The sequence below is a fragment of the Amblyraja radiata genome, chromosome 2 (assembly GCF_010909765.2).
Source record: "Amblyraja radiata isolate CabotCenter1 chromosome 2, sAmbRad1.1.pri, whole genome shotgun sequence".
In the NCBI taxonomy this organism is placed as follows: domain Eukaryota; kingdom Metazoa; phylum Chordata; class Chondrichthyes; order Rajiformes; family Rajidae; genus Amblyraja; species Amblyraja radiata.
Genome location: NC_045957.1, coordinates 32218716 through 32240865, shown reverse-complemented (window position 1 = coordinate 32240865; position 22150 = coordinate 32218716). Strand labels below are relative to the sequence as shown.

The window sequence follows — 22150 nt, the reverse complement described above, 5'->3', positions numbered from 1 at the left end:
TTTTATGTATCATCAAGAGTGTTTTATTTTCACATGTCCCAAACAGAACAAGGACATTCTCACCTACAGCAACATAGCCACTGTGTATATGTATCTTTGCTACTGTGGGAGACGATTAGCGTTTTTTTTGTAGTGAAATTAGTTGTGTGGTCTAAATGTGGTTTCCGCTTCTTCAATTAATTTCAAAAAATTCAAAACCGGCCGCGACTAAAATTAGGTTGCCGTTTTAAAAATCGGTAATTTTTTATTCGAAGCCGGTTGCGATACTATATGACGGCAACCACCTTCAACTAGCATTGCAACCGGCTTCGAATAAAACATTACCGATTTTTAAAATAGCAACCTATTTTTAGTCGCGGCCGGTTTTGAATTTTTTGTAAAAATCGCCGGAACATAGAAGAAGCGGAAACCACTTTGGACCATTAGGGAGACTGACAAAAACCTCCGGGAAACGCACGGAAACCTTGGGTGGGGCACAAAGTCTCCAGAGGTTTCCGTTCAGGTTTACTAAGTGGGACAGGGGCATAACTCTACAAATTCTTTCCTCTCAGACACTTATCCAGTTCCTTTGGGAAGCTACAATTGGACTATAAACAACATTATCCTTTCAAGCACTTCATTCTGAGAGTCAGGGAAGAGGGAAACCAGAGGTCATGAAAAGGTACAGAACAAGCCAGAGCCAGCACCGATGACCCAGGAAGGGTGGAGCCCATAATGATCCATTGTTGGCTATAGAAGAAGATATACGACCAGTGGAAACTAGCAGGATGTCTAGGGTGGGGGAAACATAGAAACATAGAAAATAGGTGCAGGAGTAGGCCATTCGGCCCATCGAGCCAGTACCGCCATTCAATATGATTATGGCTGATCATCCAACTCAGCATCCTGTACCTGCCTTCTCTCCATACCCCCTGATCCCTTTAGCCACAAGGGCCACATCTAACTCCCTCTTAAATATAGCCAATGAACTGGCCTCAACTACCTTCTGTGGCAGAGAATTCCAGAGATTCACCACTCTCTGTGTGAAAAATGTTTTTCTCATCTCGGTCCTAAAAGATTTCCCCCTTATCCTTAAACTGTGGACAGAGAGAGAAGGAATACAAAGGTTACTTGAAATTAGAGACGTCAATATTCATACCGTTTGGTTGTAAACTGTACCGTTTCATACCTCTAGTTTCCCTTTCCCCTGACTCTCAGTCTGAAAAAGGGTCTCGACCCGAAATGTCACCTATTTCATTTTTCCAGAGATGCTGCCTGGCCCGCTGAGTTACTCCAGCATTTTGTGTCTATTTTCAGCGTCTATCTTCATGTGAATTGTTTGCTATCAGTTCCAAAATTGCCACATCATGACCGATGGTGCACTGTCCTCTTCTGGGAATCTGTAGGTGGTGGTGTTTCCATGCATCTGCTGCCATTGTACTGCTTCTGAAAGGGATTTGGGAGGTGCTCTCGGTGTGGCTCAGAGCAACAACTGCAGTGCACTGTGTAGGTGGTGCACACTGCACCCACTGAGCACCAGTGGTGTGGAGAACGAAAGTATCAGAAGGTGGAATGGTACCAAACAAGTAGACCATTTTGTACTGGGTAGATCAGGCCGGACCTGCAACTCCGACCCACTGCCACCACCAGGACAAAGGGCCTTCATGGCCAAGCTAAGACTCTCCATTTTTAACCACTTTGGACTTGAATCATCCAAAATGGTGCCAGAAACACAGTGGCACATGTGTAGTGTCTCAGTATAATCTACTAAGCCTACACTTTATACCCAGGTATGATTGTGCCTATGTATTGTAACTTTTGTACTGAACTGTATGCAAAAAAGGAATTTCACTATACCTATGTACATGTGACAAAATGTACATTGAATCATTGAATGGTTGGTGAAATTTAATACAGAGAAATGTGAGGCGTTACATTTTGTAAAGTCTAACATGGCCAGGAACCACACAGTGAATGGTAGGGCTCTGGGGAGTGTTGTAGAGCAGAGAGCTTTTGGAATGCAGGTATATAGTTCCTTGAAGGTGGCATCACAGGTAGATAGGGTGGTGAAAAAGGCTTTTGGCACAATGGCCTTCATTAGTCAGAGTATTGAGTGTAGAAGTCGGGAGGTCATGTTGAGGTTATATAAGACATTGGTGAGGCCGCATTTAGAGCATTGTGTTCAGTTCTGGGCACCGTGTTATAGTCAAGTCAAGTCAATTTTATTTTTTATTACACATTTAAAAACAACGCTCGTTGACCAAAGTGCTTTACATCAGTGCAGGTACTAACATGCTACATACAGTGGTAATATAGATCTAACAATACATACATAAATAGTGATGTTGTTAAGTTGGAAATGGTGCAGAGAAGATTTACATGGATGTTGTCAGGACTCGAGGGCCTGAGCAATAGGGAGATGTTGAACAGGCTGGGACTGTATTCCCTGGAGTGCAGGATGATGAGGGGTGATCTTAGAGAGGTGTGTAAAATTATGAGAAGAATAGATCAGGTAGACGCACAGAGTCTCTTGTCCAGAGTCGGGCAATCAAAAACCAGAGGGCATAGGTTTAAGGTGAATGGGAAACAATTTATAAGAGGGGTACATTTTTCACTTAAAGGATGGTGAGTGTATGGAACAATGTGCCAGAGAAGGTAGTTGAGGCAGAGACTATCGCAACATTTAAGAAGGGTTTGAGGGATATGGGCCAAAGGCAGCCAAGTGGGACTAGCGTGGATAGGAGATGTTGGTCGGTGTGGGCAAGTTGGCCTGAAGTGCCTGTTTCAATACTGTATCACTCTACGACTCTATGACCATTGAATTGAGCTTCTTCAGTGCCCTTGGCATGGTACTCATACATGTATCAAAGTGCTCCTGACATGTGCCTTGTTTGGTGAAAAGGTTATGGAATATCAGGAAGTGAGTCACACGATGCGGTTTCTCAGCCTCTGACCCACTCTTGCAGTCATAATTTTTACGTGATTGGTCCAGTTGAGTTTCTGGTTGGCGATGAATTTAGGATGTTGGTGGTAGTTGCCAATGCCAATTGAATTTCCAAGAGTAGATGATAACACTCTCTCTCTTGCTGGAAATGGGCATTGCCTTTTGTCGTATGTGTGTTACATGTGACTCGTCAGTCCGCGCCCGTGTGTTGTCTAGTTCTTGCTTCAGCCATGTGTTGCTTCATTTGCTGAGGAATTGCAAATGGAAATAAACATTGAGCGATCACTAATGAACATCCCGACCGTTGCCATGCCTGTGGGCTTGTTTCCTGCATGCTCCTTGGAATCATGCCTCTTGTTTGCAAACGCCATTTTCCATTCTGACCCCTGATTTCTGCTGCTTGTGTGTCCTCTCCTCTGCCAGTCGGCACATCACCAACTCCAATGTTCACAGGTTAGATTCACACCACTTTGCTGGTCTCTTTAACTTGACCGTGCTTTTGCAAATTGTTTCCTCTGGTCCTAGGCTACGATGCTGAGCCCGCAGCTCTCAAAAATCCATAATGGTGCCAAATTAAAATGGCACTTCCAGGGTTTTCAAAGCATCTTCAGAAGAGACCAAGTTGGCAACATGTGGCACCAAGAGGCTTACTGGTATCTCGTTGGCCTCAAGCCCTCACCAGCAGCAACGAGTGTAGGAAGGAACTGCAGATGCTGGTTTAGACCGAAGATAGACACAAAATGCTGGAGTAACTCAGCCGGACAGGCAGCATCTCTGGAGAGAAAGAATGGGTGACGTTTTCGGTCGAGACCCTCCTTCAGTCTGAAGAAGGGTCTCGATCCGAAACGTCACCCTTTCCTTCTTTCCAGAGATGCTGCCTGTCCCGCTGAGTTACTCCAGCATTTTGTGTCTACCAGCAGCAACTACAAGGGTTTCCTCATCTTAAATTCCTGTTTTACGCCCTCCTTGCACATTTAGAGTATTGTGTTCCGTTTTGGTCACACTGTTGTAGGAAAGATGTTGGTGATGAATCTGTGGAATTCTTTGCCACAGAAGGCGTTGGAGGCCAAGTCAGTGGATATTTCTAAGGCAGAGATAGATAGATTGTTGATTAGTACAGGTGTCAGAGGTTATTAAGAGAAGACAGGAGAATGGGGTTGGGGGGGAGAGATAGATCAGCCATGATTGAATGGCGGAGTAGACTATTGGGCCGAATGGCCTAGTTCTACTGCTATTCCTTATGACCTTATGTTTAAGATCATGAGAGGAATAGATAGGGGAAATGCACAGTCTTTTACCCAGAGTAGGGGAATCAAGAACCAGAAGTTTAAAGTGAGCAGGAAAAGATTTAATTTAACCTGAGGGGCAACTTTTATACAAAGGGTAGTAGGTATATGGAACGAACTGCCAGAGGAGGTAATTGAGGCGGGTATCATCACAAAGTTTAAAAAACATTTTGACAAGTACATGGATAGGATATGTTTAGAGGGATATAGGCCAATTGCAGGCAGGTTGGAGTGTAGATGGGGCATGCTGGTCGGTGTGGGCAAGTTGTAGTGTAGATGGGGCATGCAGATAGGTGTGGGCTGGTTGGGCCGAAGGACCTGTTTCCACACTGTATGACGTTATGAGTACCTTAACATACCTGAACAAATCAGCTAATATAATCAAGGACCATTCCCTCATCCCCTTCCCTCCTCTGGCAGTAATGAAAAAGCTTATAAATATATTCCACCAGATTGAGGAACAGCTTCTTTACCCCTGTTATCTGACTCTAAATTGGACCTTAAATGCTACGGATTAATTCCCCCCCTCCTCGGTGGGCCCTTGCACTTTGTTTTCACCAGCACCTTATCTGTATCACTCTTTTCAGTGCTGTTTACTTGCTCTTTTGTATGACCTGATGTGCCCATGTATGGTTATGGTCTGCCTGGATAGCACGCAAGACAAAGTCTCAGTACATGTGACATCAACACTGCAGAGTGGTTCTGAGCTACTATCTGTCGATCTCACTGAAGACCCTCTGACTATCTTTAATCGGACTTTACTGGACTTTACTTTGCACTAAATGTTATCCCCTTATCATGCATCCTGTACACTGTGGATGGCTCAATTGTAATCATGTATAATCTTTCCAATGACTGGTTAGCATGCAACGGAAGCTTTTCACTGTACCTCGGTACACGTGACAATAAACTAAACTAAATCAATATCATTACCGCTGCCAATAACACCTTGGTTACATTTACCTGGGATCTTTGCTGACAAGCGTTCAGAGCAGGGAATAGCAATGCAAAACCGCGGTTTATTTTACAATCTCCTTGCAGCTTCCATTAATGGGATAGTTGCAAGGCTTACACTATCGCATAACAAAAAACAAAATGGAGAAGCTGCAGCTGGAATCTGAATGCTCTCTTCCACAACAGTTCCACCTCCTCGCAACTAATTGTGTAGCTGGCGAAGCAGTTATTGTGCATCAGTTCATTCCCAGCATTGTCTGTGATTTTCTTTGCCTTTTTCTTTGCCTGGGATGAGTCAGGCAGGAAGGTGGGTTGCTTTGTAGTGGCTTGGGCTGATTAAAGTGGTTGCTTCCTGAGTGAAGCTGAAATACCTCGTCCGCTCTTGATTGGATTGCCATGATCCTTTTACACACTGTTGACATCTGTTATTACGCATTTAATACTGATAATAAAATGTGACGTGCGTAAAGATCTGGCTGGTCTGTCTAGCACAGATTTGCACTGTGTGGACTTTTGCAGGAGCTGCAATGCAAAGTCCTCCTATCCACGACGACCCTCTCTCTCTGTCCCTCCCCCACCCTAGTCATCCTACTAGCTTCACTGTCGTCCTGCTAAATTTCACTGTTTGTACCCACTCATTATCACCTTTTTCCACAACCAACAATGGACCATTGTGGGCTCCACATTTCCTTGATCATCATTGCTGGCTTTGGTTTGTCCTTTTCATTCATTTGTTCTTTGTACCTTTCCATACCTCTAGTTTCCCTCTCCCACCTGACTCAGTCTGATGAAGAGTCTCGACCCAAAACGTCACCTATTCCTTTTTCTCCAGAGATGCTGCCTCTCGCTGAGTTACTCCAGCATTTTGTGTGTATCTTAGGAAGTACATCGAGTCAGGTTGATTGATCCAAATGATATTGTCGTCTGTTAGTGGGCAGATGTGCGGAGATCTGTCACCAGTAACACCAAGCACAGCAATTACGTATATGTATTGTAATGGCCTAGGAGTTCATCTCTGGTCGACCCCATGCAACACACTGTAAAACAGGGAAGCCAAAATAATCTTCATCCTGGAGTTTTGGGGTGAGAGCACTTTGGAAGGTTCAACTCGATGTACTATGTGCAGTCTTGGCCACCCTATTTAAGAAAATATTTGCCTGCCCTGGAGACAATGTGGAGAACTGCAAGATGATTTGAAAAAGGGGGGGGGGTTTGAAGAAAAGTTAAGTAGATTGCATCTATACTCACGGGGGGGGGGGGGGTTAGTCAAATGGCAGGTAATCTTACTGAGGTGTATTCAATTGTGAGGAGACTTGAGATACATTGAGGATATTTCTGAATGAATTACAGAAACTGCGCAATAGACATATGTTTTGAGTCATTGAGAATTATAGAATTCTCTTAGAATTCTATTAGAATTATAGAATCATTGAGAATTATGAGAATTCAGCAGAAATACAGGCCATTCAGCCCATCGAGTTCATGCCAACTGTCAATCTCCCATTACACTAAATCCTACACTAATCTTCATTTTTTTTTTTTATCCACATATCCATCAACTTCCCCCATATTCGACTGCGTACCAAAGCAATAAGGCAATGTACAGTGTGCAGTTAACCTGACAACCCGCTGTCTTTGGGAAGTGGGAGGAAACCAAAGCAGCCAAGGGAATGCCACATGATCAGAGGTCAGGATTGAACCCAGGTTGCTGGCCTTGTGAGGCAGCAGTATTACTTGCTCCGTCAACACTTCTAGATAGCACTAGGCAATGGGAATGAGGTCCAGGTAACTTCGTCTCACCGGCGTGAAATTATGATTTTGTCTCATCCATAGTTCTTGGTTCTTGGTTTCTTGGTCCTCCAAATGATTCCAAATGGAATTTAAACTGGAGGTTCTACTCTTTGGCCTAATATTCAATGGTGATTTATTTGTCACATGTGCAACTGCAACAGTGAAATTCCTTTTGCATAATTAAACATGCGGGAACCACCATGTTTTGGCACAATTTTCAAAGTCCTGAGGTCAGGTCCGCCCGCACACTCAGTTTCCAGGATCAGTTCTCGATCCAGATAATGTAGGCAGCTGCAGGGCCTCCTCCATCACCCTCGACCAGAACAGCCCGCGAACCAACGTCCCTCTCCTCGCCCAGTCATCTTTGCGTCCCGGGGGCGCCTCCTGCAGCCGACTTTGACGCCACTGGAGGCATTACACCCTCCTACCGGCCCTTGCTCCTTGTGGCCGACGTCTCCTGTGTTCCACGGTCCGCTGAGCCTTCGGGTGGGACCCGCCATCTGACGAGCCTTCGGGTCTTCCAGGCATCTCGGAAATGCTTCTGCCATGCGGCCACCTCATGAAGGCCTCTGCCATGCAAGATGAGGGGGGCGAAGTGATGCATTCTCACTTCCAGTGGCTCTTACAGTGACTCTACTTAACCTTTCCTCATGATGCACCCCCTTTATTCAAGTCATCTGATGGTTCTCCACACGACATCCAAGGCAGGCTTATACTTTTCTTAAATAAGGTGACCAAAGTACACCAGGTAACAGCTTCCAAAGGTCTCCACTGGTTCAATGGTCCTATATTGTCATGTATGCGCAGCAGAGTGAAATTCGTTTGCACAACCCACAAATGCACAGTCACCATATTTTGGCTCTGTTTACAAAGGTAAAATAAATAGTCCAGTCCACTTTGGAAGTACTGGAGTACCCCCCGATACGGGTAAGCCCCAGGCTGCTGCAAGCCAGCGACCCAACGTCCCTCTACTCGCCCGTCTGCCCGCCAAACCCAGAACACATTCAGTATGTCCCAGGTCCAGGGTCCTGAGCCTAGATCTCCTCACCTGATATTAGTGCATGAGGGTTATCTTTTAATTGAGCCACTCTGCCCAGAGATCAAACCAAGGAAATACAGGCTATTAAATAAGAGAGAGGTGATTGACATAAATTTGATTCTGTGGACACACAAATAGGCCCCGCAGTGCTGATTACTAAAGCAGTGAATCTGCCATTGTTCATTCCCATGAAATTTTGCTTCGCGCACTGCACACTGCTTCCTCGTGAATTATCCAAAAATCCCTCAGTTGTTGCAGAAACCCAACAAAGCCAGCTCGTCCAAGTACAAATTTAGCATTTTCATGTACACCCACGGGTAGAGCTGTGCTTCCAGATGGAAGCAAATGGTGTTTCATTGTGTGGAAGACTAGGGTGCCTCTGGTTACAGAAACAGGCTGTTTGGCCCAACTAGTCCATGCTGGTCATGCTCCACATGACCCCCCCAAGTTGTTTCATTGCATCTTGCCAACCAAACCTGCTCCTTTATCATATGCTGACCTAGTTGTCCCTTAAATGCATGCGCTGATCAGCTCAGCTGTTCCTCTTGGTTAAATGTTCCCTGTTTCCAACACTCTCTGGGTCAACAATTCGCTGCATTCCTTGTTGGATTCATTAGAGATTTAGACTTTACGTTAGACTTTAGAGACACAGCATGGAAACAGGCCCTTCGGCCAACCGGCCCATCGGCCATGGGAAGCCCTCTGAACTGAGTGGGGATTTTTGACCTGGCTGTTATATTTCTCCCTCACCCTGAATGCTGGCCTGTTAATCATAGTCGTACAGCACGGAAACAGGCCCTTCTGCCCAACACGTCTATGCTGATCACAATGCCCCATCTAAGCCAGTCACGTTTGCCTGCTTTTAGCCCAAATGATTCTTAATACTCCGAAACAGTATCCAGAGGCCAAGAATATCAGATTAGAGTCACGAGTTTGAGACCCACTGCAGCAACAGGGGAATTTAAATTCAAATCTTGGAATTAAAGCCAAATGATCATTTCAATAATGGTGACAATAAAATAATTGGGTCATCATAAGAAAACAATCAGGTTCTTCATCAAAAGGATGGGGAGAGGGGAGGAAGGGGAGAAATATGTGTGCGTCCAGGTGGGGTACAAGGAAGAGAGGGGAGAACAATGGAGGAAGTTTGTAAAGTTTGAGAATTTAATGTTGATACCATTTGGTTGTAAGCCACCCTAGGGGAGTGTGAGGTGCTGCAGTCATGCATGCTACTTGCATTGGCGGCACCATGAGATACTACTGGCACCTTACTCTGTTTCTCTTGGGAAATCCATGCACATTAGCCCAACATTTTTTGAAACATGCTCACTGCTGATTTCTTTCTTTTACGGACCTTGGACTCCTTGTGGAGTCCGGCAGAGGAGTACCATCTTCTAACAGTTGAGCTGAAAAGTGTGTCCACTTATCCTCTCCAGGTTATTTGTGGTGCGGGATACACAACCCCATTCACTTGAATGACTAGGAAGGAGAGGTAAATTTGCCATTAATACACGTCTTCTCGAATTAACTGAAATAAATATATTTATTTGGTTTGAGTATAAAGTGCATGGTATTTCAGGGCAGCACAGTGGCACAGCGGTGGTTGCTGCCTCACAGTGCCAGAGATCTGAGTGCGACCCTGACTGGGGGCTCTCTGCATGGAGTTTGTACGTCCTCTCTGTGACCGTGGGCTTTCACTGGGGGCTCCGGCTTCCTCCAACATTCTAAAGATGTGCAGTTTTATAGGCAAATTGTTCCTAGAGGGCCTGTCCCACTTGGTCACCATTTGCACGCCACGCAGATGGCACGCAAAGATTTTGTACATCCCGAAATCCTGGGGCGCCGCGCGCAACCGCGCGTCACTGCCTACGTCACCACGCACCATGCGCGTGTAATGTTCACCATGTGCGCGTAATGCTCACCATGCGCGCATCACGTGCCCATGACGCGTAAATGATGTCGCGTAAATTACGCTCAAATGATGCCGAAGTGGGGCAGGCCCTTAAGTGTGTAGAATAGAACTAGTGTGCGTGGATCACTGGTCGACGCAGACGTGGTGGGCTGAAGACCATGTTTCCATACCATATGTCTAAATTAAAACTAAATTTGGTTTCAGTACATTGGCCAACCTGGGATAATGAATGAATAGGTTCTGATTCTACAGATGCCCATGAATCGATTGTGTCTGTTAGTCAGAAAGTCAGTACATAGATCAATCGATATGGTAATCATACTTCCACATTATTGCAATGAATGGCATCAAAAACATACAAGGCTAACAAGAAATAACAATGACTAAAAGTGGGAGTGAGAGAGACAGAGAGAGAGACAGAGAGAGAGACAGAGAGAGAGACAGAGAGAGAGAGACAGAGAGAGAGACAGAGAGAGAGACAGAGAGAGAGACAGAGAGAGAGACAGAGAGAGAGACAGAGAGAGAGACAGAGAGAGAGACAGAGAGAGAGACAGAGAGAGAGACAGAGAGAGAGACAGAAAGAGAGACAGAAAGAGAGACAGAGAGACAGAGAGACAGAGAGACAGAGAGACAGAGAGACAGAGAGACAGAGAGACAGAGAGACAGAGACAGAGACATAGACAGAGACATAGACATAGACATAGACAGAGACAGAGAGAGAGGGAGAGAGAGAGAGACAAAGAGATAAATAGTTCTGCTGCGCCCAAGCATGTATGTTGGATTTTCAAATTCAATGATTCTATAAAAGCTTGTTCAGCTGTAGGGATGTCCATAAGTCAAGCGATCATAACCTGTGCACGGCTTGTACTCAAATCCTTGGCAGCCATTATCCCTGGGGTGAGTGTTGTGGCCGGCTCTCTGAGGTTGGGGGTTGTTATTACACCAGAAGGTTTAGTTGGGCCCCTTAGACCATACTGGAGCCTGCTTCACAATGGAAATTACCAGCAGAAGATTCACTCTATTAAGTGCAGACCGAATGAGTTTGCATCCATCTACCTGCTAAATCCCAACCCATTGTCGTGTTTAACATCAACAATGAGCAGTTCTCTTCAAAAGTCTCAGGTGAAAATTTGTTTTTGAAATCACTAATTGATAATCCATTAAACCAAGTAACGTGGACCGAGTGAATTTACAGAACTAATTGATTCAAAAAAGCCAGCGAACGAAAAATGTATTTGAACATATAAGATGAGAATGTGGCACAGTGGCGCAGCTGCTAAAGCTGAGGCCTCACAGCACCAGCGCCGCAGGTTCTATCCTGACCTCGGGTGCTGTCTGTATGGAGTTTGCACGTTCTCCCTGTGAACGTATGGATTTCCTCTGGGGACTCTGGTTTGCTCCCACATCCCAAAGACATGCCAGTTTGTAGGTTCATTGGCCTCTGTAAATGTTTCCCTAAAGTGTAGGGAGTGGTTACGAATGTGGGATTATATAGAACTAATGGGAACAGATGATCGCTGGTCAGCATGGACTCAGTGGGCCGAAGAGCCTGTTTCCATACTGAATCTTCTGATCAATTCAATCAATCAATGTTTGTAGTTAAATTGAATGACTAAGCGTTCCTCTATGATACTGGTACAACAATTACAACTGATCTGACAGCTATTCTACCAGCAATTACAGCTATTCTATCAGAAGGGATGCAAAATTATTTTAGGTATTAAGCATTCCATTCGGTACCACAACAAATAAACATACTCTTCTCAAACTGAACCAGAGACAAACATACTTTTTCTCACACATAGTAACCACAAAGTAAATCTTGTTGAATTTCATAATTATTAGGGTAAATAAAGTGGAAACTTTATAGATCATGTTTAAGAAGGAACTGCAGATGCTGGAAAATCGAAGGTAGACAAAAAGCTGGAGAAACTCAGCGGGTGAGGCAGTATCTATGGAGCGAAGGAAATAGGCAACGTTTCGGGTCGAAACCCTTCTACAGATCACCTTTATAGATCATAATGCCATAGTCGTGCAGCATGGAATGGAACTTTTTGCTCAGCATGTCTCTGCCAACGCTGAAGTATCTTTCCATACTAATCCCATTTGCCTGCATTCATCCCTTGCCTTCATGGCCACGATGTTTCAAGTGCTGATCTAAATACTCTTCAAATGCTGTGAGGGGACCTGCCTCCACCACCTGTTCAATTCCACATTCCAACCACACCTCTTGGTGGAAAGAATATTTTGCACATCCCCTCTAAAACCCTCCTACTCCTGTATCGGTATAAATGCTTCATTAATGTTGTGATGGTACCTGTCTCATCTGCCGGAGGAGGTAGTTGAGCCTGGTACAACCGCAATATTTCAGAAACATTTAGACAGGCTTAGAGGGATAAGGGCCAAATGCAGGCAGGTGGGACTAGCGTAGATAGGACATGTTGGCCTGCGTGGGCAAGTTGGGCCGAAGGTCCTGTTTCCACACTGTAAGACTCTATGACTCTAACCTTAAACCTCTGTCTGATTAGATAAGTTTCTGATAAGAGAGGTCTCTCGCCATCCACTCTACTTATGCCCCTCATAATATTGTATATCTATCTTGATTAATACTTCGTTAAAATAGCAAAGGAGCATATTAAAGACTGAAGACATTTTTTCACATAAGAGCACAACACAGCAGAATGTAAAACCCCGTGGGTTTTAGAACAAAACTGTTAGGATTATATGGTAAAACATGGACTTTGCAACAAATCCTGTCAAAATCTACTGCTGCTGGAATAAATCCCTAAGAAACCCCATCATGGATAGAAATACTGTGAAAATCTGCAGGGCACCTTTCCAACTTCACCCATGTTCCGCAATTAGCTTTACAAGGTAAGATTATTGGAGCAATGTTATGAAATGGCTCTGTCTTTTTCAAGAGATTCAAAAGAGAAGAGTGTTTAATTGTTGTCTGCACTATGACAACAGGTCCTTTCAGGTGAGGCAGAGGTTCACGTGCACCTCCTCCAACCTCATCTACTGTATCTCTTGTTCCCGGTGTGGACTCTTATATATCGGCGAGACCAATCACAGACTGGGCGATCGTTTCGTTGAACTCTTACGCTCAGTCTGCCTTGGCCTACACGATTTCACGGTTGCCAAATATTTTAACTCCCTTCCCATTCCCATACTGACCTTTGTGTCCTGTGCCTCTCCTGTTGTCAAGAGTGAAGCCACACACAAATTGGAGGAACACCACCTCATATTTTGCTTCGGCAGCTTGTAACCCAGTGGTATGAATGTGGATTTCTCCAATTTTAAGTAACCCTTGCATTCCCTCTCTTCCCCCTCCCCCACCGTAGCCATCCGACTAGTTCCGCTGTTCAGATCCTTGTATCCCTTCGTTATCACCTCTTCCCCAGCCAACAATGAGCCATTATGGGCTCCACCTTTCCTTAGTCGTCTGTTGCCAGCTGTGCTTTGTTCTGGCCTTTTCTTACCTCCAGTTTCCTCCCCTCTACTAACAGTCTGAGGAAGGGTCCCTACCAAAAACGCCACCCATTCATTTTCTCCAGAAATGCTACCTGACCCCACTGAGTTACTCCAGCACTTTGTGTCTATCTTTGGTGTAAACCAGCGTCTGCGGTTCCTTTCTATAAATTCCTACCTGCTGCACAGGCACATTTGAATGGAACAACACAGCAAAATAAACAGAATGCTATTCGAGGTAAACAGGATGCTTTTTTTATGTTTTAGTCCTACATGGAGGATCACCTGAGAAACAAGAACCGTCTGGTGAAAGAATGGGAAGCTCTGAGCGCTTATCAGGCAGAGCCCAACAACAGCAGCATCGCGGACCGAGAGGAGAATGAAAAGAAGAACAGGACTCGTGTGGTGGTGCCATGTAAGTTTACTTCCTTAAAATCACAATACAATGCCCATGCTAGAAAATCTGAAATGAAAACAGAAAGTGGAGAAAACACACAGGCAGCAACTGTGAAATAAAAGCAGGGTTAGCATTCCAGGAGGAAAATGTTTTGTCCGAACCGGAACAGAACAGACCATTCTTAGTTGAAGAGAAGTGGGGTCGATGTGGATAGGACCAAGCTCCCCCAGTGGGAGAAAATCTTTGCTGTTGGATATTCGTGACAAGATTGGACATGAAACAGCTTCTCAGGGATGTGATGCTGAGGCTTCATAAGGCACTGTTCAGGCTGCATTTGGAATATTGTGAGCAGTTTTGGGCACCATATCTGAGGAAGGATGCGCTGGCTCTGGAGAGGGTCTAGAGGAGGTTTACAGGAATAATTCCAGGAATGAGTGGGGTAACATACGATGAGCATTAGATGGCACTGGGCCTGTACTCGCTGGAGTTTAGAAGGATGAGGGGGAACCTAATTGAAACGTACCCAATAGTGAAAGGCTCGTATAGAGTGGATGTGGAGAGGATGTTTGCACTAGTGGGAGAGTTTAGGACTAGAGGTCGTAGCCCCAGAATTAAAGGATGTTCCTTTAAAAAGTAGATGAGGAGGAATTTATTTCGTCAGAAGGTGGTGAATCTGTGGAATTCTGTGGAAACACAGATTGTTGGAGTAACTCAGCAGGTCAGGCAGCGTCTAAGGAGAATGTGGAATGGTGCAGTTTCGGATTGGAGTCTGAAGAAGGGTTTCGACCCGAAACGTTGCCTATTTCCTTCGCCCCATAGATGCTGCCGCACCCGCTGAGTTTCTCCAGCACTTTTGTCTACCTTCGATTTTGCAGCATCTGCAGTTCCTTCTTAAACATCCCGTCCTGAAACGTCACTTGTCCAAGTTCTCCTGAGATGCTGCCTGACCCGCTGACCTACTCCAGCACTTTGTGTTTTCCAATGATTTGCATAGATAGCTTTTGCTGTTTAGTTTACCCACTGTTCTAAAGATGTGATGTTGACTTTTGTACTTGCTAAGGAGATGAAGGGGGCCTTCATGCTCAAAGCAATGATGTGCCTTCCATTTTAAGGCTCATCAGCAAGACCCCATGGCGAATCTGCTTGAGCATTTTGTACAATTAGTGTCTACACCTCACGCACCTTGCAGGGACTGGGGTTTGATCCTGATCTCAGGTACTGCCTTGTCATAAGTTCATAAGTGATAGGAACAGAATTAGGCCATTCGGCCCATCAAATATACTCCGCTATTCAACCATGGCTGAGCTATCTCTTCCACTCAACCCCTTTCTCATGCCTTCTCCCCATAACCCCTGACACCCGTACTAATCAAGAATCTATTTATCTCTGCCTTAAAAAATATCCATTGACTTGGCCTTTAAAGTCTTCTATGGCAAAAGATTCCACAGATTCACCACCCTCTGACTAAATAAATTCCTTCTCATCTCCTTCCTATTCTTCTGAGGATGTGACCACTGGTCCTGGACTCTCCCACTAGTGGAAACATCCTCTCCACACCCACTCTATCCAGTCTTTGCACATCCTCCCCGTGACCATGTGGGCCTCCACCATGTTGCTCCTTTTCCTCCCCCCTCTGCAAGTCACGCTGGCAGGTTAACCAAACACTGTAAGTCAAAGGAGAATGACAAAAGGAATCAAGTGGGAGTTAATGCGAGAGAAAAAAAATAAGTGGCAGGTGTACAGGGGAATAATCAGAAGGGGGCTAATAAGGTGACCTTTTGGGAGCTGGCTTCCTCCTGTCTGGCTGAACAGACTTCTTTGGTATAGGAATAGGAATAGGAATACTTTATTGTCACATGTGACTAAACACAGTGAGATTCTTTGCTGCATACACAATGTATGCAAATAGCAGCCACCGCCGTTTCCCCACTGTGCTTTATCTTCCCCCATTGCCCATTGTCCTTCCCCTCTCCCCTCATGGCCGGGTCTTCCATTGTTCTTTCCTCCCCCCTCACGGTGGTTCTCAACGCTCTCATCGACCATCCACCGCGGGTATCATGATATGGAGCCACTGAGTCGTAGACTAATACAGCATGGAAACAGGCCTTCGACCCAACTCGTCCTTGCCGACCAAGATCCCCCATCTAATCTGGTCCCATTTACCCACATTCAGCCTATATCCCTCTAAAACATTCCTATCCATGTACTATCCAAATATCTTTCAAAACGTTGTTACCTGCCTCATTACTTCCTCTGGCAGCTCTTTCCATATGCCCATGACCCTCTGCGTGAGACAGTTGCCCCTCAGGTTCCTATTAAATCTTTCCCCTTTCACCTTCAACCCATGCCCTCTAGTTATCAATGCTCCTATTCTGGGGAAAAGAAATCACCTCCTCCTGTCAGTTGAAAGATAAGAGACAGCTGGGAGCAAAAGTGAATCAATCACTGAATTAGTTCCTGAGATCAGAAGGATTTCTTCTGAAGAGAGATTGAGGAAGATTGGACCATGTTCCATGGAGTTTGTGAAAATGAGAATTGATCAAAACCGAGCCGCAATTCTGAAAATTATGCTTCAAAAATGACTAGGGACATATTATCTTCTTATTGCAGCATTGCAGTTAACCCCGTGTGTCCATCTGGTAGCGACGAGGGAGAATTATTCAGAGTTAATGCTTTTGATTGATATCCTGAACAAGGTCAGGACAGTGGTCAAGATGCCTAACACTGAGGTGAAGAAAGATGCCTGAGTGAGTGTCACACACCCCAGTGCCTGGATAAATGAGCTCTAGATTGATTCACCGAGGAGCAAGCATGAAAAGGGAGTGAAAATTGAATGAAGAGGAAAAAGCGAATATATCTAGTGGCAAGAAGTCTCGACAGATGTTGAGCTAACATATTTTTCTTTTCTGCAGATGATCACTCCAGAATAACGCTCAAGGCTGAATTGAGTCATTCGAACTCCGACTACATCAACGCAAGCCCTATTGTAAGTACCTCACATCATTAAACAACCTTGTCTGTCTATAGTGATTCTACTTTGGAAGTAAATCTATCATGCTGGTCATCATTTTGACCCTCGCCACGTGCACTGGGTGAAAGATTTAACCACTCGTTATTGATGGACATGTCTATCTGAGGCTCTGTAACTGCCAGGTTCTCTATTGTTGAAGCGGTTAAGATGGAAATGCCGCCTGCTCTGTCTGAAGGCTTGATATCCTCCTGTCCAGGACATTTCGCCTGTCATAAGGTCATGTGATAGGAGCAGAATTAGCCCATTTGGCCCATCAAGTCTACTCCGCCATTCAATCATGGCTGATCTATCTTTCTCACCCAACCCTGTTCTCCTGCCTTCTCCCCATAGCCCCCAACACCTGTACAAATCAAGAATCTAGCTTAAGCCTTAAAAATATCCATTGAATTGGCCTCCACAGCCTTCGGTGGCAAAAATAATCCACAGATTCACCACCCTCCGACTAAATACATTTCTCCTCATCTCCTTCCGAAAGGAACGTCCTTTAATTCTGAGGCTATGACCTCTGCCACTAGTGGAAACATCCTCTCCACATCGACTCTATCCAAGCCTTTCACTATTTGTGCCGTCATGCCCGAGGCAAAAATTTCCCAGCATCAGCTATGATTAAGTAGGTAATCTGTCTGCAAGGCAATAGATTCTAGGTTCAAAATTCCACTACAGAAAGTTGGGCATACAGCCTAGCCTAATATTCCACTGTAGGACTGGGGGTGTATCTTAACGTCTCACATTTATATGAGACATTGAAATCAACTTCCAAACTTTTCCAATAAAAGCAAAAATACTGGAGATTTATAGCAGATCAGGCAGCATCTGTGGTGAAAAACATTGCAGGCCACTGACCTCTCATCTGAGCAGGTGGGAGTAAAAAACAACCCCCCACTGTGTTGGTGAGTTATTCCCTGGCTCCTTGTCCATGGGTATTAAATGTAAGCGAGTCATTTGCCAGACCATGAGGAAAGAGCGAGGGATGGGTCAGATGGGATTGCTATACTTGCTATACTTGCAGCCGCATAGACTCGATGAACCCCTTCTGTACTGTAATGTTTTTCTGTTGGACAATCAACATTTCTCAATCAGTTTATGTGGTCAATATCACATTAATATACATGGTAGCTTGTTGTGTACACGTTTTCTGCTGCGTTTCCTACATTACAATAGCAAGGCCCTCTAAAGTGAAGTGAAAGGACATTGAAGCACAAATCTCTTCTTTATGGGACCCGCCCAGTTAGACGCCAATCCCTGCACACTCCCTATCACCCTGCTGATTTTTATTCCTTTCCGACGTTGTATCTTTTGAAGTTACTTTTGAATCTGCTGCCAGTGGATGTGAGGACAAGGCGGATGGAAGCGCTGTTATGACGATACATAAATTCATTGCACGGATATCATCCTAGCTTCAGTCCTAGCGAGCCTGCTCTGAACATCATCCATCCACTTACAGCAATCCTACTTTTATACCACTATAAATTCTCCCACAAAATCTGGAATCATGAGGGAGAAGACTAATTCTACACTCCCAGATCAATCACCGTCAGGCATGTTGCTTTTGTGTCTACAGTTTTCCAAACCGATAGTTTTATAAAAGGATACTATCTTTGAACAGACTTTACTGGCTTTATCTTGCACTAAACGTTATACATGTTATTCCCTTTATCATATATCTGTACACTGAATGGCTCGATTGTCATCATGTATTGTGTATAGTCTATTCGCTGGCTGGTTAGCACACTACAAAAGCTTTTCTCTGTACCTGTGACAATAAACTAAACTTATAATGGTTAAACATATGGTGATAATCTGGATGTGGAAAATCACCTCTGCTCAGTATATTTGGCAGACAAGTATCCACAAGTACAAGACAAGAAACCCTACTTTGCGCACTTTCAGTCTTCCAACCAATCTTAGGCAGATTGGTGCTATTACCCAATCCGCCACCAACCAAAGGCAATTTATCTGCTACATTGCACACAAGTGGCTGACTGGTGATCTGACTATTCCACCATGTGTCTACATATGCATTGATGTTTGATGAATGCACATCACATTGACAATGCAAAATAATTGTTTACTGAATATCAATTCCATTAGTTTAGTTTAGTTTAGTTTAGTTTAGAGATACAGCGAGCAAACAGACCCTTCGGCCCACCGAGTCCCCGCACATTACCACAATCTTACATACTAGGGACGATTTACAATTTACCAAAGCCACTTAACCTGCAAACCTGTACGTCTTTGGCGTGTGGGAGGAAACCGGAGCACCCGGAGAAAACCCATCCGGTCACAGAGAGAACGTACAGACTCCGTACAGACAGCACCTGTAGTCAGGATCAAACCCGGGTCTCTGGTGCTGTAAGGCAGCAACTCTACCTCTGTGCCACCTCCATTGGCTTCCTCATCTGCGCATATCGAGCTTCTCCTCAAGTAGGTCAATAAGTTTTGCTTTAACTGCTGCTCATATCTCCATAGAGGGGATCTTATTCTATCCTTGCTGTTTCCATTTGAAATCTGGGAGCTTCCATCCTGGCTACCTCATCTGACCTGGTGAACATCTTCCCATCACTAGACTCCCAGTTTTATTTTTTGGCCAATTCTAAATGGCCCAAAACATGGTTCACAGATGGTTTGAATCCTTAATCTCTCGCTAACTCCATCAGGAACCTGCTCCTACCTCCAACGCATAATTTTAGTTTAGTCTTAGTTTAGAGAGTTAGTTTTAGCTCAGAGGAATAAATCAGGTAAAGGCACAGTCTTTTGCCTGGAGGATGGGAATCGAGAACCAGAGGACATAGGTTTAAAGTGAGGGAGAAAGATTTAATGGAATCCTGAAGGGTAACATTTTTACAAAAAGGTTGATGGGTGTACAGAACGAGCTGCCACAAGGAGGTAATTGAGACAGGTACTATCGTAATGTTTAATAAACAATTAGACAAGTACATAGATAGGGTAGGTTTAAAGTGATATGGCTGAAAAGCAGGCAGGTGGGACTAGTGTAGATGGGACATGCTGGTTGGCGTTGGCAAGTTGGACTGAAGGCCTGTTTCCACGCTGTATAATGTAACTCTATGACTCTAAGGCTGACACTTATGAAAACCACATCTGCATCCCTTTCTTAATTCTATTTCAGTCTTGCTACTGAGTTATTCATCTGGGCTGTTGAACTGATGCATCTGCCTAAATTATAATTTGATCATTATATTACCACATCACATAGATCCCCCTGAAAATATCTTGCTGGGCTGAGTTGGATTTATATTAGTCTGTGGTGCACAGTTCCCTGCAGCAACTAAAACAGTAGAGGAAGCCTAATGGGATTGAACGCTTCTATGTTTAGATGTTTACTCTGATGTTTCAGTCTTCCTGGCAGATGTTAGCAGTGTCTCACTTAGTAACACTCCCTCCTTTGATTCTGCAAGTGTTTGAGTTCAAATCCTCTCCTAGCGATCTGACCATGATATATGTCTTTAGAGTCTAAAGCAGATAACACATGTCTTTTGTGTCTAACTTTGGTTTAAACCAGCAACTGCAGTCCCTTCTAACACATGCCTTGAACCCATTATAGACACAAAATGCTGGAGTACCTCAGTGGGACAGGCAGCATCTCTGGAGAAAAGGAATGGGCGATGTTTCGGACCTGAAGAAGGGTCTCGACCCAAAACGTCACCTATTTCTTCTCTTCAGAGGTGCTGCCTGCCCCAATGAGTTACTCCAGCATTTTGTGTCTATCCTCGGTGTAAATGAGCATCCGCAGTTCCGTCCTGGACCTTGAAACCCACTGACCCAGCCATCAATCGCACATTTAAAATAATCCTACCCTAACCCTATTTTGTTCTCCACATCAATTCCACCCACATTCCACCCAGTCTGGAGGCCCTCGACCCGAAACGTCACCTGTCCATGTTGTTCAGAGATTCTGCCTGACCCTCTGAGTTACTCCAGCACTTTGTGTCCATCCATTTTCAGTCTCACTTTATGACTAAAGCCCTCCAATCCAGGCAACACCCTTTGTTCAATCCCTGAGATGTCTTTATCATTCTGAACCTAGAATCGCCTTGATCACTGAGCATCCACGGTCCTGTGAAGTTGGCATTTCCCATGATTAACCACCATTAATATGTGGAAACTATAGGTCAGTTAGTATGGAAACTATAGGTCAGTTAGTCTGACTTTGGTGGTTGGTAAGTTTTTAGAGTCCACTAGACTAAGTGGGACCAGTTGGGTCCCAGCATCACACGGAAGGGCTGGACCCCAATGCAATATTCCACCTCTCCACCAATTCCAATATTGGTGGCCGGTGGGGTGGCTTTCTGGAGCGCTAGTATGGGTGTTGTGGGCTGAAGGGACTGGTTTCCAGAGGGCTAATATGGACATTGTCGGCCGAATGGATTCTTGGGCTGGCAGCTCAGTCACTCAAGCCTGTTGCGCTGGCAGCTCACTCACTCACGGCTGGTGGGCTGGTAGTTGACTCACGGCTATTCCTTGAAATTCCAGGGTGCAAGGCCACCAAATTCAAGTGCAGTTTCTTACCACTTCAAGCAGGGTGCAAGGCCACCAAATTCAAGTTCAGTTTCATACCATTTCACGTGGGGTGCAAAGCCACTAAAGGCAGCGAGTCGTGACCTCTCCCTCCTCCATCTTGCAGAGACTGAGCCACGCCCACACTTCTGGGTTTTATAGTCCCTCCCCCCCCTACCACCAGAAGGGGCGTGGCCTTCATGGCGTGATTGACAGGAGAGATAATCTCAACATTTTTTAATACTAATAACTTTTATTTTTCATCGATGGGAAAAATCCTAGGCACCTGATGAGCGGAGGGGGACTTTGAGTAAGATAGCCAAAAATCACAGCCGTAAGTGGTAGCGTTTTTTCTAAAATCAATATAAAGTGCAAACAGGAAGTGGTCAAGATTAGACTTCTAATTATAAAGCCGGCAAGGCAACTTTAATTAGGCGAGGCAACTTTAATTAGGCGAGGCAACTTTAATTAGGCGAGGCAACTTTAATTAGGCGAGGCAACTTTAATTAGGCAAGGCAACTTTAATTAGGCAAGGCAACTTTGATTAGGCAAGGCAACTTTAATTAGGCGAGGCAACTTTAATTAGGTAAGGCAACTTTGATTAGGCAAGGCAACTTTAATTAGGCAACACAGCTTTAGCATTTCCAAGCCAAAGGCAACACAGCTTTAGCATTTCCAAACCAAAGGCAACACAGCTTTAGCATTTCCAAACCAAAGGCAACACAGCTTTAGCATTTCCAAACCAAAGGCAACACAGCTTTAGCATTTCCAAACCAAAGGCAACACAGCTTTAGCATTTCCAAACCAAAGGCAACACAGCTTTACCATTTC

General features: G+C 44.7%; 1 protein-coding gene across 2 annotated transcripts in view; it reads left to right on the top strand.

The window, feature by feature from the left end:
- The window catches only part of ptprn2 (protein tyrosine phosphatase receptor type N2), a 761696-nt gene that overhangs the window by 689943 nt on the left and 49603 nt on the right, over positions 1-22150 (top strand). For both annotated transcript variants that reach the window (XM_033044535.1, XM_033044525.1), the window contains 2 exons: positions 13644-13791; positions 16686-16759. In XM_033044535.1, the coding sequence (XP_032900426.1) occupies positions 13644-13791; positions 16686-16759 (222 nt within the window). The remainder of the gene's footprint in view (positions 1-13643; positions 13792-16685; positions 16760-22150) is intronic.